Raw genomic sequence first — 21,439 nt, 5'->3', positions numbered from 1 at the left:
CATCTGCACTATGGGATTCTCCACCAGGGTTGATGCAAGCTGCCATGGCTCACATGTCACAGCACTCTGCCCATGACCGACTCCATTTCTTTTTAAGATTTAAGACTACATGCGTTGCACGCTATTGTTCCAGTGGAAGATCAAGGAAAGGGTTTTTTACTGCAATATAGTTGGTTTGGCATTGAATATGCATTATCTGATGAAAATAACAATGTGGCATACTCTACCTACATAAATATATAGAGAGAGAGATTGTAAAGTAATGGCAACTAGGCTGCAAAACACAGAGACTACCAACTCAACAACACCACCACCGGATACATTGGGGGGAATTGATCAAAACTGGAGCAGACAAATTCTGGAGTAGATTTGCACTGCAACCAGTCAGCCTCTCTGTCTCATTGTCAAATCTTACCTGAGCAAACTGAAGAGAGATGCTGATTGGTTGCCATGCCTGTCTGTACTGTTCAGGCAGATCTCCATAATCGGTTGTTCAGAACTGGCCACTCTAACAAAGTGTTAAAAATCTCTGAGGCTGGGTTATGTAAAAAAAACCTATGCGCCAATATTATTCAGCAGCAAGCACTAGTGGTCCTAGATACACCACTCATTTCACTACTAGAAACTTACAGCAGACCTCTACACTCCAAAATCAGATTCTACCAATGCATCCCTCTATGTATGATGATTAATAACAACGCAGACATGTCGGGTGTAAAATGCTGTGATTATGAAATCCTTACACTTGCAGAGCATTCACTTCCTGCTTTGAAAGGGCAAAATGACTTCAGTTTGCCAAAGCACTGCACACTGGGATTGCCTTCCTGCTTCCTTCAGCAGAGCATTGCTGGGAAATCTCATCTGTAATCTCAGGAGATCTCAGGGAAAGGCATTTTCCTCCCCTGAGATGATGTGCATGGTCACATGTCCTGGTCACATGTGCCAGAAATCAATGAAGTAGAAGGAGAGCTAGTAATCTGCCCTGCGTAAACATGGCCACTGTAAGAAGACTAGGGAAGAAAAGAGAAATAAGGAATGCAAAGAATACAAAGCCGGCAATTATCTAGAAGTATGTGTGTGTAGATTGTCATTACTAAACATTTCTAAAGGTGTGTTTGTTGTTTTTTTTAAAGATATGGGTAAAGTTCCTCTTTAAAACATGTAAGTGCTGCGCTCTCCTTAAATAGTGTGCTAAGAATATGATCAGTGAAAATCCAAATATGACAATGTGTCAACTTTAAATGAAACAAAGCATGTATAATGTGTCATTAAAGGCTGGGTTCTGGCTTGTGTGGCGATACACATACACAATGCCCCCGCTCGTGTCCCGTTTCTTCACAATCTTTTCTAAGCAATAAACGTTGCATATAGTGTCCTATGTCCCAATATATAAAACAGGATGTCACCAGCACACCAAACAATGTGGTCAAGTGTTCGTCCTTTATTGACGCATATTGTCACATTGAAGCAATGTTTCGGGGGGCTGCACAGGGTCCCCTTTATCAGGCGCAGTAATCCAATTGAGAAATGGATGTCTGCCACATACAATGCTGTTTTAACACCTCTCTGGGCAGGTTAATAACACCTCCTAGACTCCAATTATGCAAATACAATCAACACCTGGTTGTGACTAACAGATTATGTGTATTGGAGCAACATTCACCATATTTATTCCCAGAAATTTTTTGTACAGAAAAGTCATTCTTGCCTTGACTTATTTTGTACAGATATACCATGACCTGGATGAATGAGAACCTTCACAGGCATATAGTGGGGGGTTTCTAAATTTAGCATCACAAGTGGAACTACCCTTTAAAGTGACACTACACTCGGGTGTTTAAAGGAGAACTATGAGGTGAGTGCTTTTCACTCACCTCATAGTTCTAGCCGACCTGTGACAATGAGACTGTCACAGGTCGGCTCAGTAGATCGGGAGGTGAGCGAACATATACCGGCGTTCGTTTACCTCTCGATCCTTTTGGAGTGCTGGTGACATCTTTTGGAATTACCTCTCGATCCTGTCACGGCTCTCTGCCATGACAGGGGAGGGGCTGGATTCCCCTTTCCCTGCTCCGATCGCCAGTGCTGACTGGCGGTTCGGACGGGGGAGGGGGCGGGTACAGCTGGCTCTGCCTCTAGATAGGCAGAGCCAGCTGTCACTCACGCAACTGGGCGCATCCAGACATTGATATCGGGATCCGCTGCGGCATCTCAGTATAGCGCGAGCTGTAGCTCGCAGTATACTGAGCTTAGGGTGATGGGAGGACGCTAGTTTGTGTCCTCCTGTTACCCTAAGAACTATGGGGAAAAGCCCTGACCCCATAGTTCTCCTTTTAAAAATGCATTCAGGTACCTTAACTAATAACAAAAATATATCTTATTTGTGTATCACTCAGCTGTAGATCCTCAAATCATCTCTGAATTGGTGCTGACACTGTCCTTCCTTCTAGAGGTGGGCTACGCTTGTTCCCCATGGTCCCTGTGTGTTGTAAAGTAGCCATCGCTCCAAACTCACTCCTGTGATGGACTACAGTCTCAATACAAATTAGTAAAATTAATCTGAGAGGGTAGTCCATCACAGTGACCTTGGAGCAGTGGCTACTTTACAACACACACACAGGGACCATGAGGAACAAGCGTAGCCATCCTCCAGAAGGAAGGACGGTGTCGGCACAAATTCAGAGATGATTTTAGGATCTACAGCTGAGTGATACACAAATAAGATCCATTTTTGTCATTAGTTAAAGGTACTTGAATGTATTTTTAAGATTTAACTCCTGAGTTTAGTGTCACTTTAAGCTCTCAAATGAACACATTGGAGTGAGTGGAATATGGGAGCCTAACACCCTTGAAATAATGGACCATGTGCCATAGCTTACTACCAGGTTTCATAAACGCATGCTGCCTCTAAGCAGTGATAACTCATTTCATAGCTGCAGTTTGGTGGAGTTCTGTACTGTTTTTTTGTATGGAAAATTGCTTGGGCCGCATATCAGATAGACCTAATGGAAGTGTGATGGCCAACTGGAGGAGCATAACACAGCAGGCTAAAGACTACTGCTAGTGGCTTAGCATTATCAGCCTGGGACAGGAAGTCCTTATACTGGCAGAATCTCCAGGTAAGAAACTTTGTAATAGAGTAACAAAAAAAACCTATTAGCTTAAAGAAGAACTCCAGGAAAACTTTTTATTAGGCGAATATAACTTTTTTCTTTAACCTAGGCACAAACAAACACTTAAAGGAGAACTATGGGGTTCTATCTTTTCTTTATTATTGCATTCCTCAGGCTAAATAAGTCAATTGTGTAATTTACTCCTATTAGCCAAAATGCACCCTAAGCCTGTAAACCCTTCTTTAAGATGGAGGGCGGGGCTAAGCGCCGTAATGAGGAGAGATCCCGACAATACTGTCTGGATCTTCCCCACTGATCGTCGTCACTGTGACTGACAGTGATTCTCGAGCCACGAATATATGGACATGCGCAGCAGCTCTGTGCACGCAGCTCTCTCCTTACCTGCCCGTCCCCGTCCTCTGTGCCAGCCTTCCAGACACGCTGCTGTGTAGCCATTGATTCCCTCCCTCCTCCTCTCCATCTGCCCCGCCTACTTCACGTGTCGTGTGCAGTGCATTGAGAAGATCTTGTCCCGGGCCAGAAGCTCTCTCTTCATAATTTATCACATATGGGCAAGTCCCTATATGGTGAATGATGTCACTGGAGATCTCTGCTGATCGAATGCTTGCCAGTCTGCAGGGATCCCCAGTGACATCATTCACCATATATGGACTTGCCCATTTGTAGTAAATGCTGAAGAGAAAGCACTCTTTCCCCTCTCTCTTCAGTGATCCCCAGTGATTTTAGTATGTCAGTGTCACGCAGGGAGAGAGAAAGTGAGAGAGAGGGGAAGGAGCCCTCTCTCTCTCTCCATCATTTATCACATATGGGCAAGTCCATATATGGTGAATGATGTCCCTGCTGATCGGATGCTTGCCAGTCTGCAGGGATCCTCAGTGACATCATTCACCATATATGGACTTGCCCATATGTGGTAAATGCTGAAGAGAAAGCACTCTTTCCCCTCTCTCATCAGCTAACCCCAGTGATTTGATTGATGTCAGCGTCACACAGGGCAGGGAGAGAGAGATAGGAGAAGGAGCCCTCTCTCTCTCTCTCTCTCTTCATCATTTACCACATATGGGCAGGTCCATATATGATGAATGATGTCCCTGGGAATCCCTGCTGATCGGTTTGCAGGGATACCCAGTGACATCATTCACCATATATGGACTTGCCCATTTCTGGTGAGGGATGGCTCTTTATCCCCTCTCTCTCCCCCTGTGTGACGCTGACATCCTAATTACTGGGGATCGCTGATGAGAGAGGGGAAAGAGCATTGAATGTGCAGGGAGGCTGAGTCTCTTGCTGCTGCTTTTCACTTCAGACTCCGCCTCCCGCTCTCAAATGCCAGCTGTGCATGATGATAGGGAGCGTGGCCACAGCAATGGGATAATAAAAAAAAAAAGCTGTGGGCGAGGGAGAGGAAAGGAGCTCGGAGCAGGGCTGAAGATGGCCGTTTACTACAGGTTTTGAGAATTTTCTGTGATGTGCTGCGACTTTAGAAAAAAGGAAGAATGCTACTACAATCAAGGTAAGGGGTATTTTTATTTGCCCTTAGGTCATAATTCTCCTTTAACCCCTGCAGTGCAAGGGTAGCCCCCACTGCAATGGTTATGTGCTTGTTTGTGTCTAGGTTAAAGAAAAAAGTTACACTCACCCGATGTTCTGAGCCGGCTTGTTCTTAGACCAGTCCCTGGAGCCTGGAAGATTCCAGTGCTGCAGTGGAGGAAGAGCCAGGCTGGAGAGCGCGCTATGGCTGGCCGGCTCGGAGCTTTGGTTGAGAATAACTTTGTTATTTTTGAACATAGACACAAATAAGCTTTTAACCCTTGCAGTGCAGGGGTGGTTCCACTGCAAGGGTTAATAAAATGTTTTCCTGGAGTTCTTTAAAGTGGACCTTTTATTTCCTTTCACAAAAATTCACATAAGCATGCATCTCTGCATTCTAATATAAAATCATCCTATTGTGATTAAAAAAAGAACAAAAATACCCCCCCCCCCCACCTTAAATCTTGCAAGATCTCAGGGGAATGTTTTTTTCTTGCAGCAGCGGTGTAACTTGGTACGGCACATGTGGAAAATGAGATGTCATTGCGGCCAGCTTCTTTCTTTGTTACTGGCCCGCAAATCACATCATGCACCTCATCTTGTGCACTGGACGTTGTTCTTTTCTTTTTAATGGTGGTGTGGGTTTTTGATCGTCGAGTACTTAGTTACATGTTTAGGATCGTTCACGAGGCTCCTCTGCATATTCAGTGTATTGACAATATTATTGATCATTATTATATATAACGTCAGGTAAATAAACTTATCATGATGTTAGGGGGTTGGACTTTTGTTTTACATTTCTGCACAGTTTTGTTTTTCCACATGTGGTGTATCTGCATATAAAGGTGATTGTATACTGCATTACTTCATACTGAGCTTGATGAAGGGGCCCTGCACAGCCCTGAAATGTTGTCATGCTTGTGACAATATGCGTCAATAAATATCAGGGGACACAAAGCACCGACACTGAGGAAGCCATGCGAGGAGGAGGCAGGTAAGTACTACTAACCTTAAACCTTTTAGTTCGTAGAATGTATTTGGGTAGTCAGGTTCATTAGGTGTGGGTGGAGTCCATTTTGAGGAAAGCTGTATACAGAGAGGCATGATGCCAGATATAGTGTAAAATAGATTTGGGGTTTATAAACACTACAAAGGGAATTTATCAAAACTGGAGCAGACAAAATCTGGAGCGGGGCCCTCCTTACCATCTTGTCTTGAATTGTATTGTGACTGTAATGTCCTCCTTATATTGTAAAGCGCTGTGCAAACCGTTGGCTCTATACAAATCCTGTATAATAATAATTTCAACCAATCAGCTTCTAGCTTTAGTTTGTTGAGTTAAGATTTGAACATGAAAGCGAGTAGTTTTGATAAATTTCCCTTCTAAGTCTGTTTCCTGTAGGAATTATAATAACTTATTTTCACTTAGAACCTCAATATAACCTGTGCTTTGACCAAACCTTTCCCTAAACCTGTTGTTGTCCCTGTTGTGGAACAATACCATAGATGAGATATAAAATAAAATAGATCGAAGCTGAACAAATGAATGTTCACACATAACTAAGCCTACATGGTTTGGTGACATTGATAAGGATTGTTTGCCACGTATGAGGGCCAAATGTTTGCACAATTTAGTGTTCTCTGCTTGCGGCGTTATCACTCTTTCACTTGCTGATTAGAGATGAAAGACACGTAATCCCGTATCCAAGTAAACCTGAACTACAAATGGAAGCTTAGAGAAACCGATGACACACAGTCATGTTGTTTTCAAATATGACAGATTCCTCCATCCATGCTAACAGCTTAGGTGAATGGATCTCCTGTCGTGTACATTCTATTCTGACAGTGGCGCAGGTTAGTGTCAGACTACTGGAGTGCATGTAGCTGATGGGTTGCAAGCACTGCTTCGCCAATGATTTTCCAGCATGTCCCTTCGGCAAAAGTCAACCTAATGTTCAACTTCTGTTGAGGGGATAGGAACGGCCACGGATCGAATTTCAGCTGATTTCTGAGGAGTTGGTGTGTACCCAGCTTAAGGGTGGGTATAGGGGGCCTGATAATTACAAGTGATACTTCTGATTTTGGGTGTTGGATGAAGTCAGAGCTGATTGTTAGTTCTGCCGCTCTCCTCTTATATGAATAGTGCCTATGCCAGTGTTCCTGGAAGCTGGGTGAGGATTGCAGGGTCCTGGCACCTTGAAAAACATCAGCTCTCTTCCCGGCTGTTGTTTTTGTGATCTTTGGTCACCCTTTTTAACGAGTTTGTTGATTTTTTAAAATTGTACTATAATATACTTGTAATTAGGGATGCACCGATACTGATACTAGTATTGGTATCGGTGCCCATACCGAGTAGTTGAGATAGTACTCGTACTCGATCAAATGCTCTGATACTTGCCTCCAATACCGGTCACCTCCTTCTGACTGGCAGTGCTAAGGGAGCATGGAGGTGGCTTCCTTTCCAATCAAATAAATAAAACCCGCCTCCCGGTTTCCTGATTATCTAGGAAGCCAGCTTCACTTTTTGTTAGACAGCCTGGCTTTCTAACCAAACAGGAAGCCGGGCGGCACGCCATGACCTGCCTCCCGTTTTCCTGATTAATCAGGAAGCCAGGCTGCCTAGGAATAAGTGAAATCGGCTTCCTAGCCACTCGGGAAGGTGGATCATGACGTGCCGCCCGGCTTCCTGATTGGCTAGGAAGCCAGCTTCACTTGTTGGTTAGTAAGCCAGGCTGCCTACCAATCAGGAAGCTGGGCGGCACATCATGACTCGCCTCCCGGATTCCTGATTGGCTAGGAAGCCTGCTTCACTTGTTGCTAGACAGCCTGGCTTCCTGACCAATCAGGAGGCGGGGTCATGACGTGCCACTGATTGGTCAGGCAGCCAGGCTGACTTCCTGAGAATCGGGGCACACAGCACCGGTACCTGTTTTCCGTATCGGCGAGTACCAACAAAAATATATCGGTACTTGTACACAATACTGAAAATCTGGTATTGGTGCGTCCCTAGTTGTCATATAAATACTTTATTTTGGTTTGTTTAAAACACACCTCCCACCCCAAGCACCATCAAATATTGCTCAGCTGCTCTACAGTTATGGCCAAAGCCTTTTATAAATCATTCTGTTATTGGAAGACTTTCATCCTTTGTTTGGAATTGGTTGGATTTTAGGCCGTAAAGGTAACTGGCTTATACAGTAGAAAGCAGTTTGCTTTACTGAAGCTAATCCACCCTCAATATATTTCCCAATCCGGCTTCCACAAGCTCTTTGTCAGTCATTTTATCTTTATTGAGAGACTCTTCTAATGCTACATTTACACAGCTTAAATAATGAACAAATAATGGACAACAGAACATTTGATAAGACACGACTTTATTATAGATAGTTTTGTTTTCATGATTGTGTTTTACTCTGCCGACACCATCTCACAAACCTTCTAAATGGGCACCTCTTCAGGCAGTATGCATTAAGAAATGGCAACCAATCAGAATTCATTTTCAGTGATCTAACTTAGGCTGGCCTTATGCAGCCTGCTTTCTTCCACTGACTTTGCAAGGTGTGGACCTCTGGGCACATTGCTTGTCAATGTTTGGTCTGCACCTTGGTTACTGGTCACAACATAGCTGCAGTGTCCTACAGGAACCTTGGGCCAACTGATCGGAAGGCGATTAATCGATTATTGAAAAAGTTGACAACTTTTTCAATAATCGATTATAATCGATTATGTCGATTAGTTGTTGCAGCCCTAGAACCTATGATCATAACGGGGATGAGTTGGGCAGTAGATGGTCACTATTAAAGCCATTAGAGGAGTGTGAAGGTTAAGATCACAGCAGCCAAAAATTGAATCTTGAACTTTGCAATGCAAGGCAGAGCAACTGATTCACTTTAATGCAGACCAAGCACATATACTGTATTTGCCTTCCTTTCGCTCCCTAACGCTCCATCAGCAGCAAATCATAGGTGGTGTCGATTTCAGAGTTTTATGGGCTCCTCTGTGACAGCACTAATTGGTCCAGCACTGTCACATGCCCCTTCATACACGATAGTGCTGAATATTTCGGGAGTTGTAGTTTTCAGGGGGCTATGGGCTCCTCTGTGACAGCAGTAATTGGTCCAGCACTGTCACATGCCCCTTCATACATGATAATGCTGGCTATTTCCTTTTGGCTTCTGGTACTGCACTGAGTGCATCTATAGACTACCAATAGGTCAGCGTTTCCTTACTTACAAAATGAGTAAAGTCCATCATTGCTGATTGTTGTAAGTTACAGCCTTGTATTCGATTTATGTCCATATATTCGTGGACGCGCAGCAGCTCTCAAGAATCACTGTCAATCATCGGTGGGGAGGATCCCGTCAGATCCGTCGGGATGTCTTCTCATTGCGGCGCTTAGCCCCGCCCACCACCTAAAACAAGGTTTTACAGCCGTCCTGTGCATTTTAGCTAATTACAGTAAATTACATTATTTACTTATTTAGCCTAAGGAATGCATTCATAAAAAAAAGATAGAACCCCCATAGTTCTCCTTTTAAAGAGTTGTGTGCATTCTAAGTCATGAATTTACAGGTTTATGTCTATGTGTGGTTCAGCTTACCAGTACAATTAGAAATGATCTTTAAAACACAGCTGCCTCCAAGGTCATACGTTTCCATGCTTTGTTTCCCCTTTGTACTGTAGATGTAGCGACCACAGCTGCTTTCAATCCAGCATTCAGTGTTTGCGTTCCTAGGCATACAGCCAATGTGAAATAAAATCATGGAAGCTGCAGATAGCATGCATTGTTATAGAACATATCATTAAAGATGTCATCTTATGGTATTTAATATCAGGCAGTGTGAAAAGCTGTGTAAAACATCCCAATCACACTGTCTGTCTTCACTAATATATCTTGTGTTGTTTTTTTTTTAATTGTCATTCATGAAGCATAATACTCTCCCTATTGTCCTATATTGTTTCCAATAGCAATGGCTAAAGACTCTCTATCCGAAGCTGGGATGCACTTTGATGAGCTCAACAAGCTGCGCATCTTGGATCCAGATGTCTCCCAGCAAACCACAGTGCTGAAAGAGGAATGCAGGGAGTTTGTAGACAGTAAGTCACTTGTGTACCTGGACACGGAATACGGAATAGAGCTGCAAAAACTGATATGCTAATAAAGCACAATGCAGCAGACTGAACAACAGGTCACTGGTCCCACGCTGTATACTGAGAGCTGAGCGATCATGTAACTGCTGATCATTCAACTCAGCCTCCTCCCTGCAGAGACTAGTAACATGCTCAGTCACCGATCCTCCTCCATCTCTGTTCCTCCAGGCATACTGTGGAGGGACAGACAGGGGAAGCAGTGGGCACAGCTAGCTCGCTAGGGAGGTAGAGCTAGCTGTCAATCAAGCAGCTGGGTGGATCCCAACAATATTCTCAGGATCCTTCCTGACTGCTGCACTGTCAGCATATAGCAGCCAGTAGCCTGCTATATGCTGACTTTGGGTCACAGGAGTATATTAGTTCATGTTCTCCTCTGACCCAGGAGAGAAATAAAGCCCCCCAAAAAGTTGGCCTTTTTTAACACTTTACAAGTGGGGATGCACCGATACTAGTATTGGCATCTGTGCCGATACCGGAACTTCCGGTATCAAGAAGCTGGGCGGCGAGTCATTACGTTAGCCGGCTTCCTGGCCAATCGGGAAGCCGGCTCCATGCTCTGCATCACCAGGGAGTATGGAGCTGGCTTCCCGGCCAATTAGGAAGTTGTGGGGGCGGGTAATTGCCCACCCCCCCTTGGCTTCCTGATTGGCCAGAAAGCCGGCTCCATGCTTTCTCATCTCCTGGCTAATTAGGAATCCAGGCGATGAGTCATTACACACCACCCGGCTTCCTTAATGGGACTATTGGTATTTGGTATCGGTGAGTACCGAAAATAATATATCGTAAAACCGATATCGGTGCATCCCTATTTGAAAGTTTGAGTACTTTAGGGCCTCATTCACATTGGCAGTGGTTTCATGTAGTTAAAGAAGAACTCCAATCAAACAAAAAACTTACCCTTGTAGTGGGGCTGTCCCTGCACTGGGAGGTTTAAGTGCTCTTTTTGCCTAGTTGGCTCAAATAAAGCAGATTTACTTCCCTAATCCTTGGTGGCAGTCAAGCCCACCTCTCTTCCCCTCCACTCCGGCTCTGGAATATCCCTCAGCGTCCTTCTGCGTAATGCGGGTCATGAAGGTGTGATGATATCAGTGGACCTCAGGCCGACAGAGCCCAGGGGAGAAGAGGGTGCGGGGAATGGTCTAGCAGCCTGGACGGAGTCAGTGGGACTGAGGATTCGGTGAATAATGCAGCTTTATTTGAGTCCACTAGACAAAACTAACACTTAACCCTTTGCGGGGCTGCCCCCGCACGTATGTTTTCTGTTTGCCCAGAGTTCTTCTTTAATTTAAAAAAACATAATGGATTGTTTGTAAAATATATCAATCTATATTGAGCTTCCATATTGGACTGTATCAGCAGGTAACATCTGGAATTACAGCTCCCAGACCTCAGATATTACCTGACACTAGATCTGTCTTTTATAAAGATCTATAACTTTTTTGGGTTTTTATACTGTATATTCTCTGTATATATTCACTACTAACATTTCCTTTTAATCGGGTAAATATTACATCACACCTAAAGGTCAAAAGTAAATCATGGACTGTTCCATGGGTAGCTCCATAACAAAGCCAAACATCAAAGAAGTAAATTGATTCAAAAACTGGATCCCTTCCAGATGCATCATGGGAGATTGGCTAAGTTGTGGGGCCACCTATGAGACTGTACATGGTTTACTGCTAATTTAGAAATTGCGTGTGATCTTTACTCTTGCAGCCTGCAGGTGGAACTATAAGCCAGTCTATAGCAACGGAAAGGAAAAATTTCCTGGGAGAATAATGGAAGCTGACATTGCTGACTCCTAACTCGATAAATGACAGTTTTCTGGCTCTCTGGCTGACCTTTTAGTTGTGATGCTTTTGAGTGACAAATACAGGACACGTATGCAGATAAGGAGCTATCATGTTTGTTAGATACGGAATTCTGACTTCTGCTCTTGTTTCAGCTCGGTGACTCAGGGTGCTTTCACACGACGTCCGTTTTCTGTGCTGACCTGATCCGTACGCTCCTGCACTAAAAATGCATCCCAATGTATCCCTATGTGTTTTATGGGCTACAGTTCTCACGTGCGCAGTCCGTTCAGGTTACGACAGAAAAAATACTGCATGTCACATTTTGTACGGTCAGGAAACGGACCGGAAACGCAAAACGCGTCAAAAACGCACTGCACTGCAGCTCACATACTGACAGCCCCACTCCCAGTTTAAAAAAAAAAATAGATACATATTTCTTTTTCCTGAACGCATCAAAAACGCACTGCATCAGTAGCACCGCGTCTGCAGATTCCCGCACCTGATATCATGTGAACAAGCCCTCAGTAAGTATTGAAACCAGTGGGTCAGCATTATAGCCAGGCAGCTAGCATTTTTCTTCATATCAGTCCATGTTTCCATAATGTTTACCTGAAGTATTAGAGAGCAGCCGTGCCAGACAGAATCCTGACCCATTTAGAGGATGACATCCCCTTCCCACCCTTATGGCACAGATAGACGTCTGTTACTGAATGGAAAATAGCAAAAAGTTTTCCTGGCACACTCGCAAACCAGCATGTAAAAAACTTGTCTCACACTGAGGTTAAAAACAGAGGTTGGGATACACGTCTTCTGCAGAGGATGTGAAAGCCGCACAGCCGCGCCAAGGCACCTCTTATAGTGCGGTCCTAACTCTAAACTATGAGAGCCTCCATCTTGGAGCACATGGGGGCAGAAGATTAAATTGGGTGCAGGTCTGTCAGAAGGAAGCCCAACCCCCTTAAAGGCACAGGTACGCACAAGGGATCCCGCATATCCCAATGGCAGCTGAGACCCCCCATGCATCACTGCACCAAATCAGTCAAGCAAAACAAATGACAAACACACTCAACTCACCAATTCGTCACCAGCTTTACAGTAAGGTGCACACGGAATGGGCTTTAAACAGTAAAATAGCAAACAGTTTTCCTGGCACATTCACAAGCTAGCATGTAAAAAAAAAAACTCCAAACCTCTGTTTTTAACCTTAGTGTGAGACAAGTTTTTTTACATGCTAGCTTGTGAGTGTGCCAGGAAAACTTTTTGCTATTTTACTGTTTAAAGCCCATTCCATGTGCACCTTGCTGTAAAGCTGGTGACAAATTGATAAGTGCGTTTGTCATCTGTTTTGTTACTGAATGGATTCACGCGGTCCGCTAGGGAGCACCTGTTCACACTATAGCGGTGATTGGTGTTTTTCAGCAACTCAATATGGCCAGTTACTGCTAGGGCACATAGCAAACAATTGTTTTGGGTGTGCTCCATTCACATCGCAGTGTAGATGTGTATACTCCAAATAGATGAAGAAACAAAGTAAACAGTGTGTTGCACTGAGACAGCGCCCCACACTGCACGTCCACTGGACTCGTCAGAACACACCAGCCCGTCCGGTAAAACAGAGTGTTTTAGCAGGTGAGCTAGTGTGAATGGGCACTAATGTAGTGTTAGACTTTCTTATTAGAAAGCCCAGCATGATTTGCAAATAGTATTTTTGTAAATGAAGATTTCCTGCAAACAATTAAGAGATTTAAACTAGGAGTTCTAAACTTGTAGAATTTAAATAAAAATGTTGAATCTGAAAATGACCAAAGCAAGTTTGGTGTCCCTTTAAATGTATAGAGGTGTACATTGTAGGGGTGTGATCTTAACAATCGTATCATTTTTACATTTATGCTGGCTTCACATCTGTGTGTTGTGGTAACGTGTGTGTTATATGCACTGCTGTAATGCATGATCCACTGTGATCCATGCTTTCCAGGGCACCCCAACACACATACAAATCACGGTGGAAACTATCTGCGTGTTTTGGTGAGTTAAAAAGGAAGGTGCGTGTCCATTTTTTGTGTGTATTGTGGTACCTTGGCTGCCCTCATGAAACTAATGGTCTGCCCTAACACAGCACATCTTAACATGAAATAGCGCATGTTAAAGGAGAACTATGAGATGAGGGATTTTCACTCAACCTCATAGTTCTAGCCGACCTGTGACAATGAGACTGTCACAGGTCGGCTCAGTAGATCGGGAGGTGAGGGAACACATAGCGGGGTTCGCTCACCTCTCGATCCTGTCACGGCTCTCTGTTGTGACTGTCACTCACGGTTCCCTGCAGGGATTCCCCCCCTCCCCTCTGCGATCCTACAGCGCTGACTGGCGTTCCGCCGGACGGGGGAGGGGCGGGTACAGCTGGCTCTGCCTCTAGATAAGCAAAGCCCGCTGTCACTCACGCAGCTGGGCGGATCTCGACAGTAATGTCGGGATCCGTCCCGGCTGCGGCGGTCTCAGTATACAGGGAGCTGTAGCTCGCGATATACTGAGCTTTGGGTCTCGGGAGGACGCTAGTACTATATATATCCTCCCTTGACCCTTAGGAGAACTATGGGGAAAAACACTGACCCCGTAGTTCTCCTTTAATGTGCGTGTGGTATGCACGGGGTCACAGTGTGACACAATGTCATATTGTACGTCTATTGTAGGATGGTTAGTGGGAGAAACTAAAACTTCTTTTGTTGTACTTCCAGAAATAGGGGATTTTCAGAAAATAGTAGGTGGATTAATCGACATTGTGGATCAGCTGGCTAAAGAAACCGAAAACGAGAAGATGAAGGTGAGGTGTCTAAATATTGAGATGTGAAGCACACAAAGTCGAAGTAAGAGAAGCTTGATTTCGGTTACACATGTTCTGTGTGTTTGCGTGTCTGTCGTATGAAGTGTGCACCGTGGTAAAGGTTATCTGAAGCATGTTAACTTTGCACCCAAATAGTAAGGAATCCTTCATGGGTTATTAATGTTTGAACTGCAGAGTCTGATATGACTGGCTGTGACCACACAGTATTCACTTTTATGGTGTTTTCTGTGTATATTGGAGTGGCAGGGAAATCATTTAAAGCAGAACTGTATTTAAAGAAGAACTCCAGGCAAATAAAAAAAACAACATATCCTTGCAGTGGGGCTACCCACGTACTGCAAGGGTTAAGCATTGAGGGTGTGGGGAAGTCGACTTCAGGACTTAGACAAGGTGGTCCGCATCACGGAGGAAATCAGGCATTCACTACTGTGGTGGATAGGTGCAGGCGGAGCCTATATCTCGATGGCTGTCCTGGAAGATTCCTGGAAACAGAGTTATCAGGTAATCAACTCATGTTTTTGTCTAGGTGGCTCAAATAAAGCTGTTTTACTTCCCTAACCCCGTCTCCCGTGGTGGTCAGCACTCGCCTCTCTCCACTCTGCTTCAACTGTGGAATGTCCCTCGGTGTCCTCACATCTAATGCAAGTCCATCAAAGTCAATGGACCTGCGTAAGACATGATTACGTCAGTGGTCCTTACACCGTAGGGTAGGATGTTCTGAAGGGAGCATAGGGCAAGGAGATGCTGTTTGATCCTTCCAGTCACAAACCTTTTAGTTGGTTTTGTAAAATAAAATAGAAAAAGTCCAGCTAAAATATAAGAGAAGTGTAACTAAGCTTTATAAACCCCTTTCCTGTCCCCCTTAAAACACTGTAACTTCCCCCACTCTGGAGGACATTGAAGTCGGAATGTGCAGCCTCAGCACTTTGTGATTGTAGACTTATGAAAACACGTCATTGCTGCAATTTCAGCTCCTGTAAAGCCCTCCTGATCTTGTTGTAATATTACATTAACCATCTGCGCAGATTTTGTTACGCCGGTGTGTAGTTCGGTGAAAACAAGGGCTTTACATCTTTCAGCTTTACTTTTATTTGGGGGTAAATATTTGTAGCTGTTTTTCTCTACTTCCTTTTATTCACCACTACAAAATAAACAATTATTGAATTCAATGTATTCCGTTAAAGTGACACTAAACCTAGGAGGTAAAACTTAAACATACATGCACGTACCCTACCTATTAAAGGGGAACTATGAGGTGAGTGGAAATCATGCAGCCTCGTAGTTCGAGCCGACGTCAGCTCAATAGATCGGGAAGTGAGCGAACGCATACCGTCGCTCGCTCACTTCTCGATCATCTCCCTGCAGAGAGCCGTCACTGTCAGTCACCGCTCTCCGCAGGGTTTCCCCCCCTCTGCTCTCTGATTCTTCAGCTCTGACTGGCGGATCGGATGGGGAGGGGGCGGGCACAGCTGGCTTTGCCTCTAGATAGGCAGAGCCCAATGTCACTCTCACAGCTGGGTGGATACAGACAGTAATGTCGGGATCCGTCCCGGCTGCAGCGTTCTCAGTATACTGCGAGCTGTAGCTCGCAATATACTGAGCTTTGGGTCACGGAAGAACGCTAGTATATGTCCTTCCGTGACTTACCCCATAGTTCTCCTTTAACAAAAATGTATCTTATTTGTGTATCACTCGGCTGTAGATCCTCAAATCCTCTCTGAATTCATGCTGACACTGTCCTTCCTTCTGGAGGGTGGCTACTTTTGTTCCCCATGGCCCCTGTGTGTGTTGTAAAGTAGTCACTGCTCCAAGCTCGCTCCTGTGATGGACTACAATCTCACGATTAGTTTAATAATTTGTATTGAGATTGTAGTCCATGGCAGGAGTGAGGTTGAAGTGGTGACTACTTTACAACACACACAGGGGCCATGGGGAACAAAAGTAGCCACCCTCCAGAAGGAAGGACAGTGTCAGCATGAATTCAGAGATGATTTGAGGATCTGCAGAATTCTGGTTATTGTTAGGTACAGTGTAGGTCAGTAAAAGTGAGGAAAATGTCATTCTCCATCATGAAGACTTCCATTCCTTATGGATCTCCATGCAGATATAAAAACACATGAATGTAGTTATGTCTTTACTAAAACTAAATTTGATGTATGAAATGTAACCAGCATAAGAATTGGGGAAATGAAGGGGGAGCACTAGAGAGCAATCGGACAATGTGACACGAACATGCTAACAGGAAATGAGAGCAGAAAGATACCCTCATCAGTCTGCTGTCACTCCTTCAATGCCCAGTCACCGGCTGGTGGCGTGGAGGTGACCTAGCTGTGCAGTGTGATGGAGCCGTGTAAATGTCATACCTAGATGTCAAGGAATACAAACATGTGGCATGTAAAACTGCTCTCGTGTATGTATTTCAATATTGTATTTAGCTGTTTGCCCCATGCTCAGCTGTAATGTCATTGGTGTGATATATATGTTTTGACACAGAATAGAATCCTATCTTTTTGTTTCTTTAGGCTATTGGTGCTCGCAATCTGTTGAAATCCATCACGAAACAACGAGAAGCACAGCAACAGCAACTGCACGCGTTAATAGCAGAAAAGAAGATGCAATTAGAAAGGTGGGATATCAGCCTTTATGTCGCCAGTACTGCTGTACCTGTGTATTCTAAATGTGGGGTGTACACCATTATGACATGTGGCTGGCGATCGGGATATAGGATTTTGCAGGGCAACAGTACCGTCCTCTACAACTGATATAGGTCGGTTATGGGTGGATGAATACTGGTGGAATTGCCTTCCATCTTCTTCTGTCTGCCGAATATGTCGATGGCTGATCTTCCAGAGTAAATATGTCATTTCAAAGCCAACTGAAACTTTTCTACGACAATAACTGAATTAATAAAAAGTCCAATGTAAGATTCTAAGATCCACATAATGGCTTCTTTCATAGGGGCTGAACATTTTCATTATGGAGAGGATATCTTGCAGCCCAGTTCCAAAAACATAATAATATGGTGGCGAAGTTGGTTGGCTCTTAAAGTGACATTAAAGTAAAAAAAATCCCCCCCAATGCTGCTGTAAGGACTTCCCTTTAAATGATGCCTCTTGGTCCGATCATCTTCTTCTTTCCTGATGTTTTCAGGAGTCCCTCCAGCGCTGCTGCCGATCTCTGATCCAGCGCTGACTGCTGTTTCTTCCTGTCCCATGGAGTCTGTGCGGGTGCACGCTGCCCGGCTGCCTGCATTGACTTACCCTGTGCCTCTCCTCTTCTCCCGGACGAAGATCTCTACTGCGCATGCGCCCATCCCATGATCCTTTGCGGCCGAGAATTTTTCAGATCTTCGGACGGGAGTGAGCGGCGGAGACGCAGGTAAGTAATAACCTTTTTGGTGACTTTTTGCTTGCTAGCAGTAGATCTATGCAAAAAAAACCCCCAAAGGTTTAATTCTACTTTAAGTGCTAAAGTCTTGTGTTCAGTCCTCAGTAGGGCCTTACCCTAAGAAGCCCCTATGTGATAGCATTGGCCGGTGACCGGTTTTCTTTATGGAGACATTATTGATACTCCACTGCAGCCGATCACCTGTTTAGCCATTGTTTCAGCCAGGCTTCTGACGGCTTTGAAGCAGGAAGCACTGAAAGCACAAGGCAGCACCTTTAGAGGCCTGTACAAGTGCCATTCAGATCACTTGGACACAAAAGCCCTTCACATGCTCTAAAAAATGATACCAAGATCACAGTTACAGAGGCAGCTCTGTTCCTGGTATAACCAATTACAGGTTGTACAGGTACCTCCTATGGTCCTTAAGTGGTTAATATGTACACTTACATGTGAAGCGAGGTGCACTTTGCTCTTCAGTAAATCCGGCTCTTTAACCTCTGGGCGCAGTTGGCCAGTTTCTCCTAGGGCTACCAAAATTGAAATCATTTTAAAAACCTTTTAAAATTGGACCCCAAACTCCCCCCTAGAAACGATCCTCCAGCGCTGACTGGTGGAACGGACGGGGGAGGGGGCGGGTACAGCTGGCTCTGCCTCTAGATAGGCAGAGCCAGCTGTCAATCACGCAGCTGGGTGGATCCAGACAGTAATGTCGGGATCCATCCTGGCTGCGGCGTCTCAGTATACCGCGAGCTGTAGCTCGCAGTATACTGAGCTTTGGGTCACGGCAGGACGCTAGTTTGTGTGGAGAACTATGGGGAAAAGCCGTGACCGCATAGTTCTCCTTTAATCAAACAGTCCGGTACCATTATTGCACTGTACCACGCAGTCGCACCCACTATGCATTCAGGTGCAGGAGGTGCATTGCGCTGCCCTTCATTTGAACGGCACCCCAAACACACCTCCCGCCCACAGTTCAATTGCCTGAACCGGAACGCGCGGTACCGCATTGCAGTGCGACTCGGGTCGCAACTTAATGGCCAAGGACAAATGTGGGTCCTGAGGTTACACAGGGTGAGAACAACTAGATTAAAGGGTACCAGTTTTGAGAGTAATTTTGTTATGTTGCATTCCTCTCAACAACTGTATAGATTTGCGTGTGATTGTAATTATTATTATACAGTTTGCGCAGAGCTTTACAATATAAGGAGGACATTACAATCACAGTACAATGCAAGACCAGATGGTACGGAGGGCCCTGCCATTAGCATAAATCTTGTTCCAGGATATCAAACACTAACATTACTATTAGTAAGGGCCATCGGAGTGTTCTGGTGTGGCGCCTCAGCACTCGTGTACTGTGCACTGCTGCTATACTTTCCTGGTCAGCCTCCATAGCCTTTGCTCTAAAGTAAAGCTCAAAGGACAGATGAGGGAACCATGAGATAACCTTGTGGTAAATGCTGACCTAGTATTATATCTGCATCTAGAAAGAACTTTCTAAGGGCTGTTTGGTGATTGGAAGCGAGGGAAATGATGGTGTTTCTATGAACTAAGCAAACACATTAACAGATTTGTAAGACATGAAGGTAAGTGTAAGGTTATTACATGTACTGGAACAGGCATAACCTGCCTACATATAAGGCTGTGGGGACTAGAGGCCGGCTACATTCACACACTGTGGCTGGGGATTCCTGCAGCAAGAACCTTCAGATTATTGCGACGGGAATCCCAAGTGTGTCTGTAAATATGTGGCCGCTGAGTTAATGACGGGCTGACAGCGGCTGCATGTAATCATACATGGAATGGTTCGGGATAGATGATTGTCCCCGGTGACAATCTATTATACGATTACATGCGGGCGGCCGCTGTCGATCTGTCTCTAACTTGAATGGGAACCGCAGCCGTCATCTGTACAGACACACCTGGGATTGGATGGTTTCTTGCCACAGCAATCCCCAGACGCAGCCCCATGTGAAAGGGCCCTACAGTGCGTAACAGGCTAACAACAACCTGTGTGATTTAGGCTCTGATGGAAGTAACCATTGCCCAACTGGTGTGCTGCAGACTCCCAGTTATTCGGGGAATACTTTCAGCTTCATTGCCCTGAACTAGCATGTGGCACATAAGTCAAGAAATGGCCGCTTCTGTCACAGGTGTTTGTAGCTGTAAAGGTGCTGGGACAGATTTCCCTTCCCCCGATTCCATGGGCCATGTACAATGTCATTTAAGGCCTCGTTCACACCTGAACGTTTTGTAGCGCGTTCTACGCTCGACGAACGCTCTACAAAACGCTCAAAAATATAAATCCCATTGTAGTCAATGGTCTCGTTCCCACCTTGGCGTATTTTCGCCCGTCCCTAACGCGCTACAAAACGGCCAGCGCCTGAAAAGGTACAGGTACTACTTTGGGCCGTTTTGTAGCGCGTTTCCATTGGGATACAGCCAAGTAGCCCTCGGAAACGCGCGTGTCGCGCGATTTTTTTTACCGCGAATCGCGGTAAAAAAAACGCGTGACAACCACGCATATGCAATACGCCTAGGTGTGAACCAGGACTAAGATGGGACATATTATTATCTCTCTAACAGTTCTTTACCGACATACAGAAAAGTCTTATTTTTATAGTTGGAATGTTTGTTTTTTATTTGTTTTGCTGTTGATCACAAAATCATTAAGACTTAGTAGCCTTAGTCCTAACGCTATACCTAAAGAGACCCTGTCACATTGCCCACGCAGGGCTCATTGACAGAGTCTCTGCAAAGGGGCCTCCAGACCCCCTTGTAATCACGCTACCTGCACTCCCTCGCCACTACTTCCTCCTTTGCACTGGCACTGAAATCAGCTGCGTGAATGACCAGGGGGAGCTGTGATGTCACTTGGTCATGTGACAATGCTTGGGCTTAGTGATTGGCTGCTAGGCCCGAGCAGTCACAGAGGAGGTCACATGCTCTCCCATTCATGTACGCATCGGATAGCTTTGCTGGGTGCAGTATAGGAAGGAGTGGCAGGGATTATTGGGAAGCTGAGTATTTGGGGGTTGGTTCTGTCTGAGTATTGACCAGGAAAAGGATCCATGTTAGGTGGTGGGTAGAATAGAGATCCATTTATGTATTAAACACACAACATTGTAAATGTTGGAGGATTCTTCTGCGCTTTAAGCACTCTGTATTGTTTCCTCCAGGTACCGGGTAGAATACGAAGCTCTGTGTAAAGTAGAAGCCGAGCAGAACGAATTTATTGACCAGTTCATCCTGCAGAAATGAGAGACTTCTAAAGACCCGCTTGGCAATTTTCATGGAACATTTGTTAGAAAACTTTCATCATTCCCATTTCTCTCACCCGCCTGGGACCCGGAGTTCCTGATTCATGAGACGTTATTATCCTATTCCCGGGACTTTCACACACTTGTCATGGCCACTTTGTACATTTTAAGATACCCGTCCATATGACAGACCCTGCTGTAGGGTGAATTCCTGTCTCTGCATTGTGGGGCGGTATGTGGAAAATACAAACGTTACATTTTTGGTGCAATTTCTATGAAAACGCATCTTCATAAGGCCTGAGGTTGCATCTCATTGCGTCACATGGGGGGAGAATGTTCCAG

The 21,439-nt window shown here is 44.9% G+C and overlaps 1 protein-coding gene across 4 annotated transcripts in view; it reads left to right on the top strand.

Annotated features, from left to right (window-relative positions):
* Positions 1-21,156, top strand: part of IFT20 (intraflagellar transport 20) — a 22,294-nt gene extending 1,138 nt beyond the window's left edge. Inside the window, exons 2-6 of one of the 4 annotated variants that reach the window (XM_018573732.1) lie at positions 3,810-3,818; positions 9,630-9,761; positions 14,344-14,429; positions 16,973-17,076; positions 21,017-21,156. In XM_018573732.1, the coding sequence (XP_018429234.1) occupies positions 9,635-9,761; positions 14,344-14,429; positions 16,973-17,076; positions 21,017-21,098 (399 nt within the window). In that variant the 5' untranslated portion in view covers positions 3,810-3,818; positions 9,630-9,634 and the 3' untranslated portion in view covers positions 21,099-21,156. Of the gene's footprint in view, positions 1-3,809; positions 3,819-9,628; positions 9,762-14,343; positions 14,430-16,972; positions 17,077-21,016 lie in introns of all 4 variants that reach the window. The other 3 variants (XM_018573723.1, XM_018573741.1, XM_018573716.1) reach the window with 3 other exon arrangements.
* The last annotated feature ends 283 nt before the right edge of the window (positions 21,157-21,439 follow it).

The sequence above is a fragment of the Nanorana parkeri genome, unplaced genomic scaffold (genome assembly GCF_000935625.1).
Source record: "Nanorana parkeri isolate BGI_ZX_2015 unplaced genomic scaffold, ASM93562v1 scaffold48, whole genome shotgun sequence".
Taxonomy (NCBI): domain Eukaryota; kingdom Metazoa; phylum Chordata; class Amphibia; order Anura; family Dicroglossidae; genus Nanorana; species Nanorana parkeri.
The sequence above is the reverse complement of the archived record's forward strand: the minus strand, read 5'-3'. Positions and strand labels throughout refer to the sequence as shown.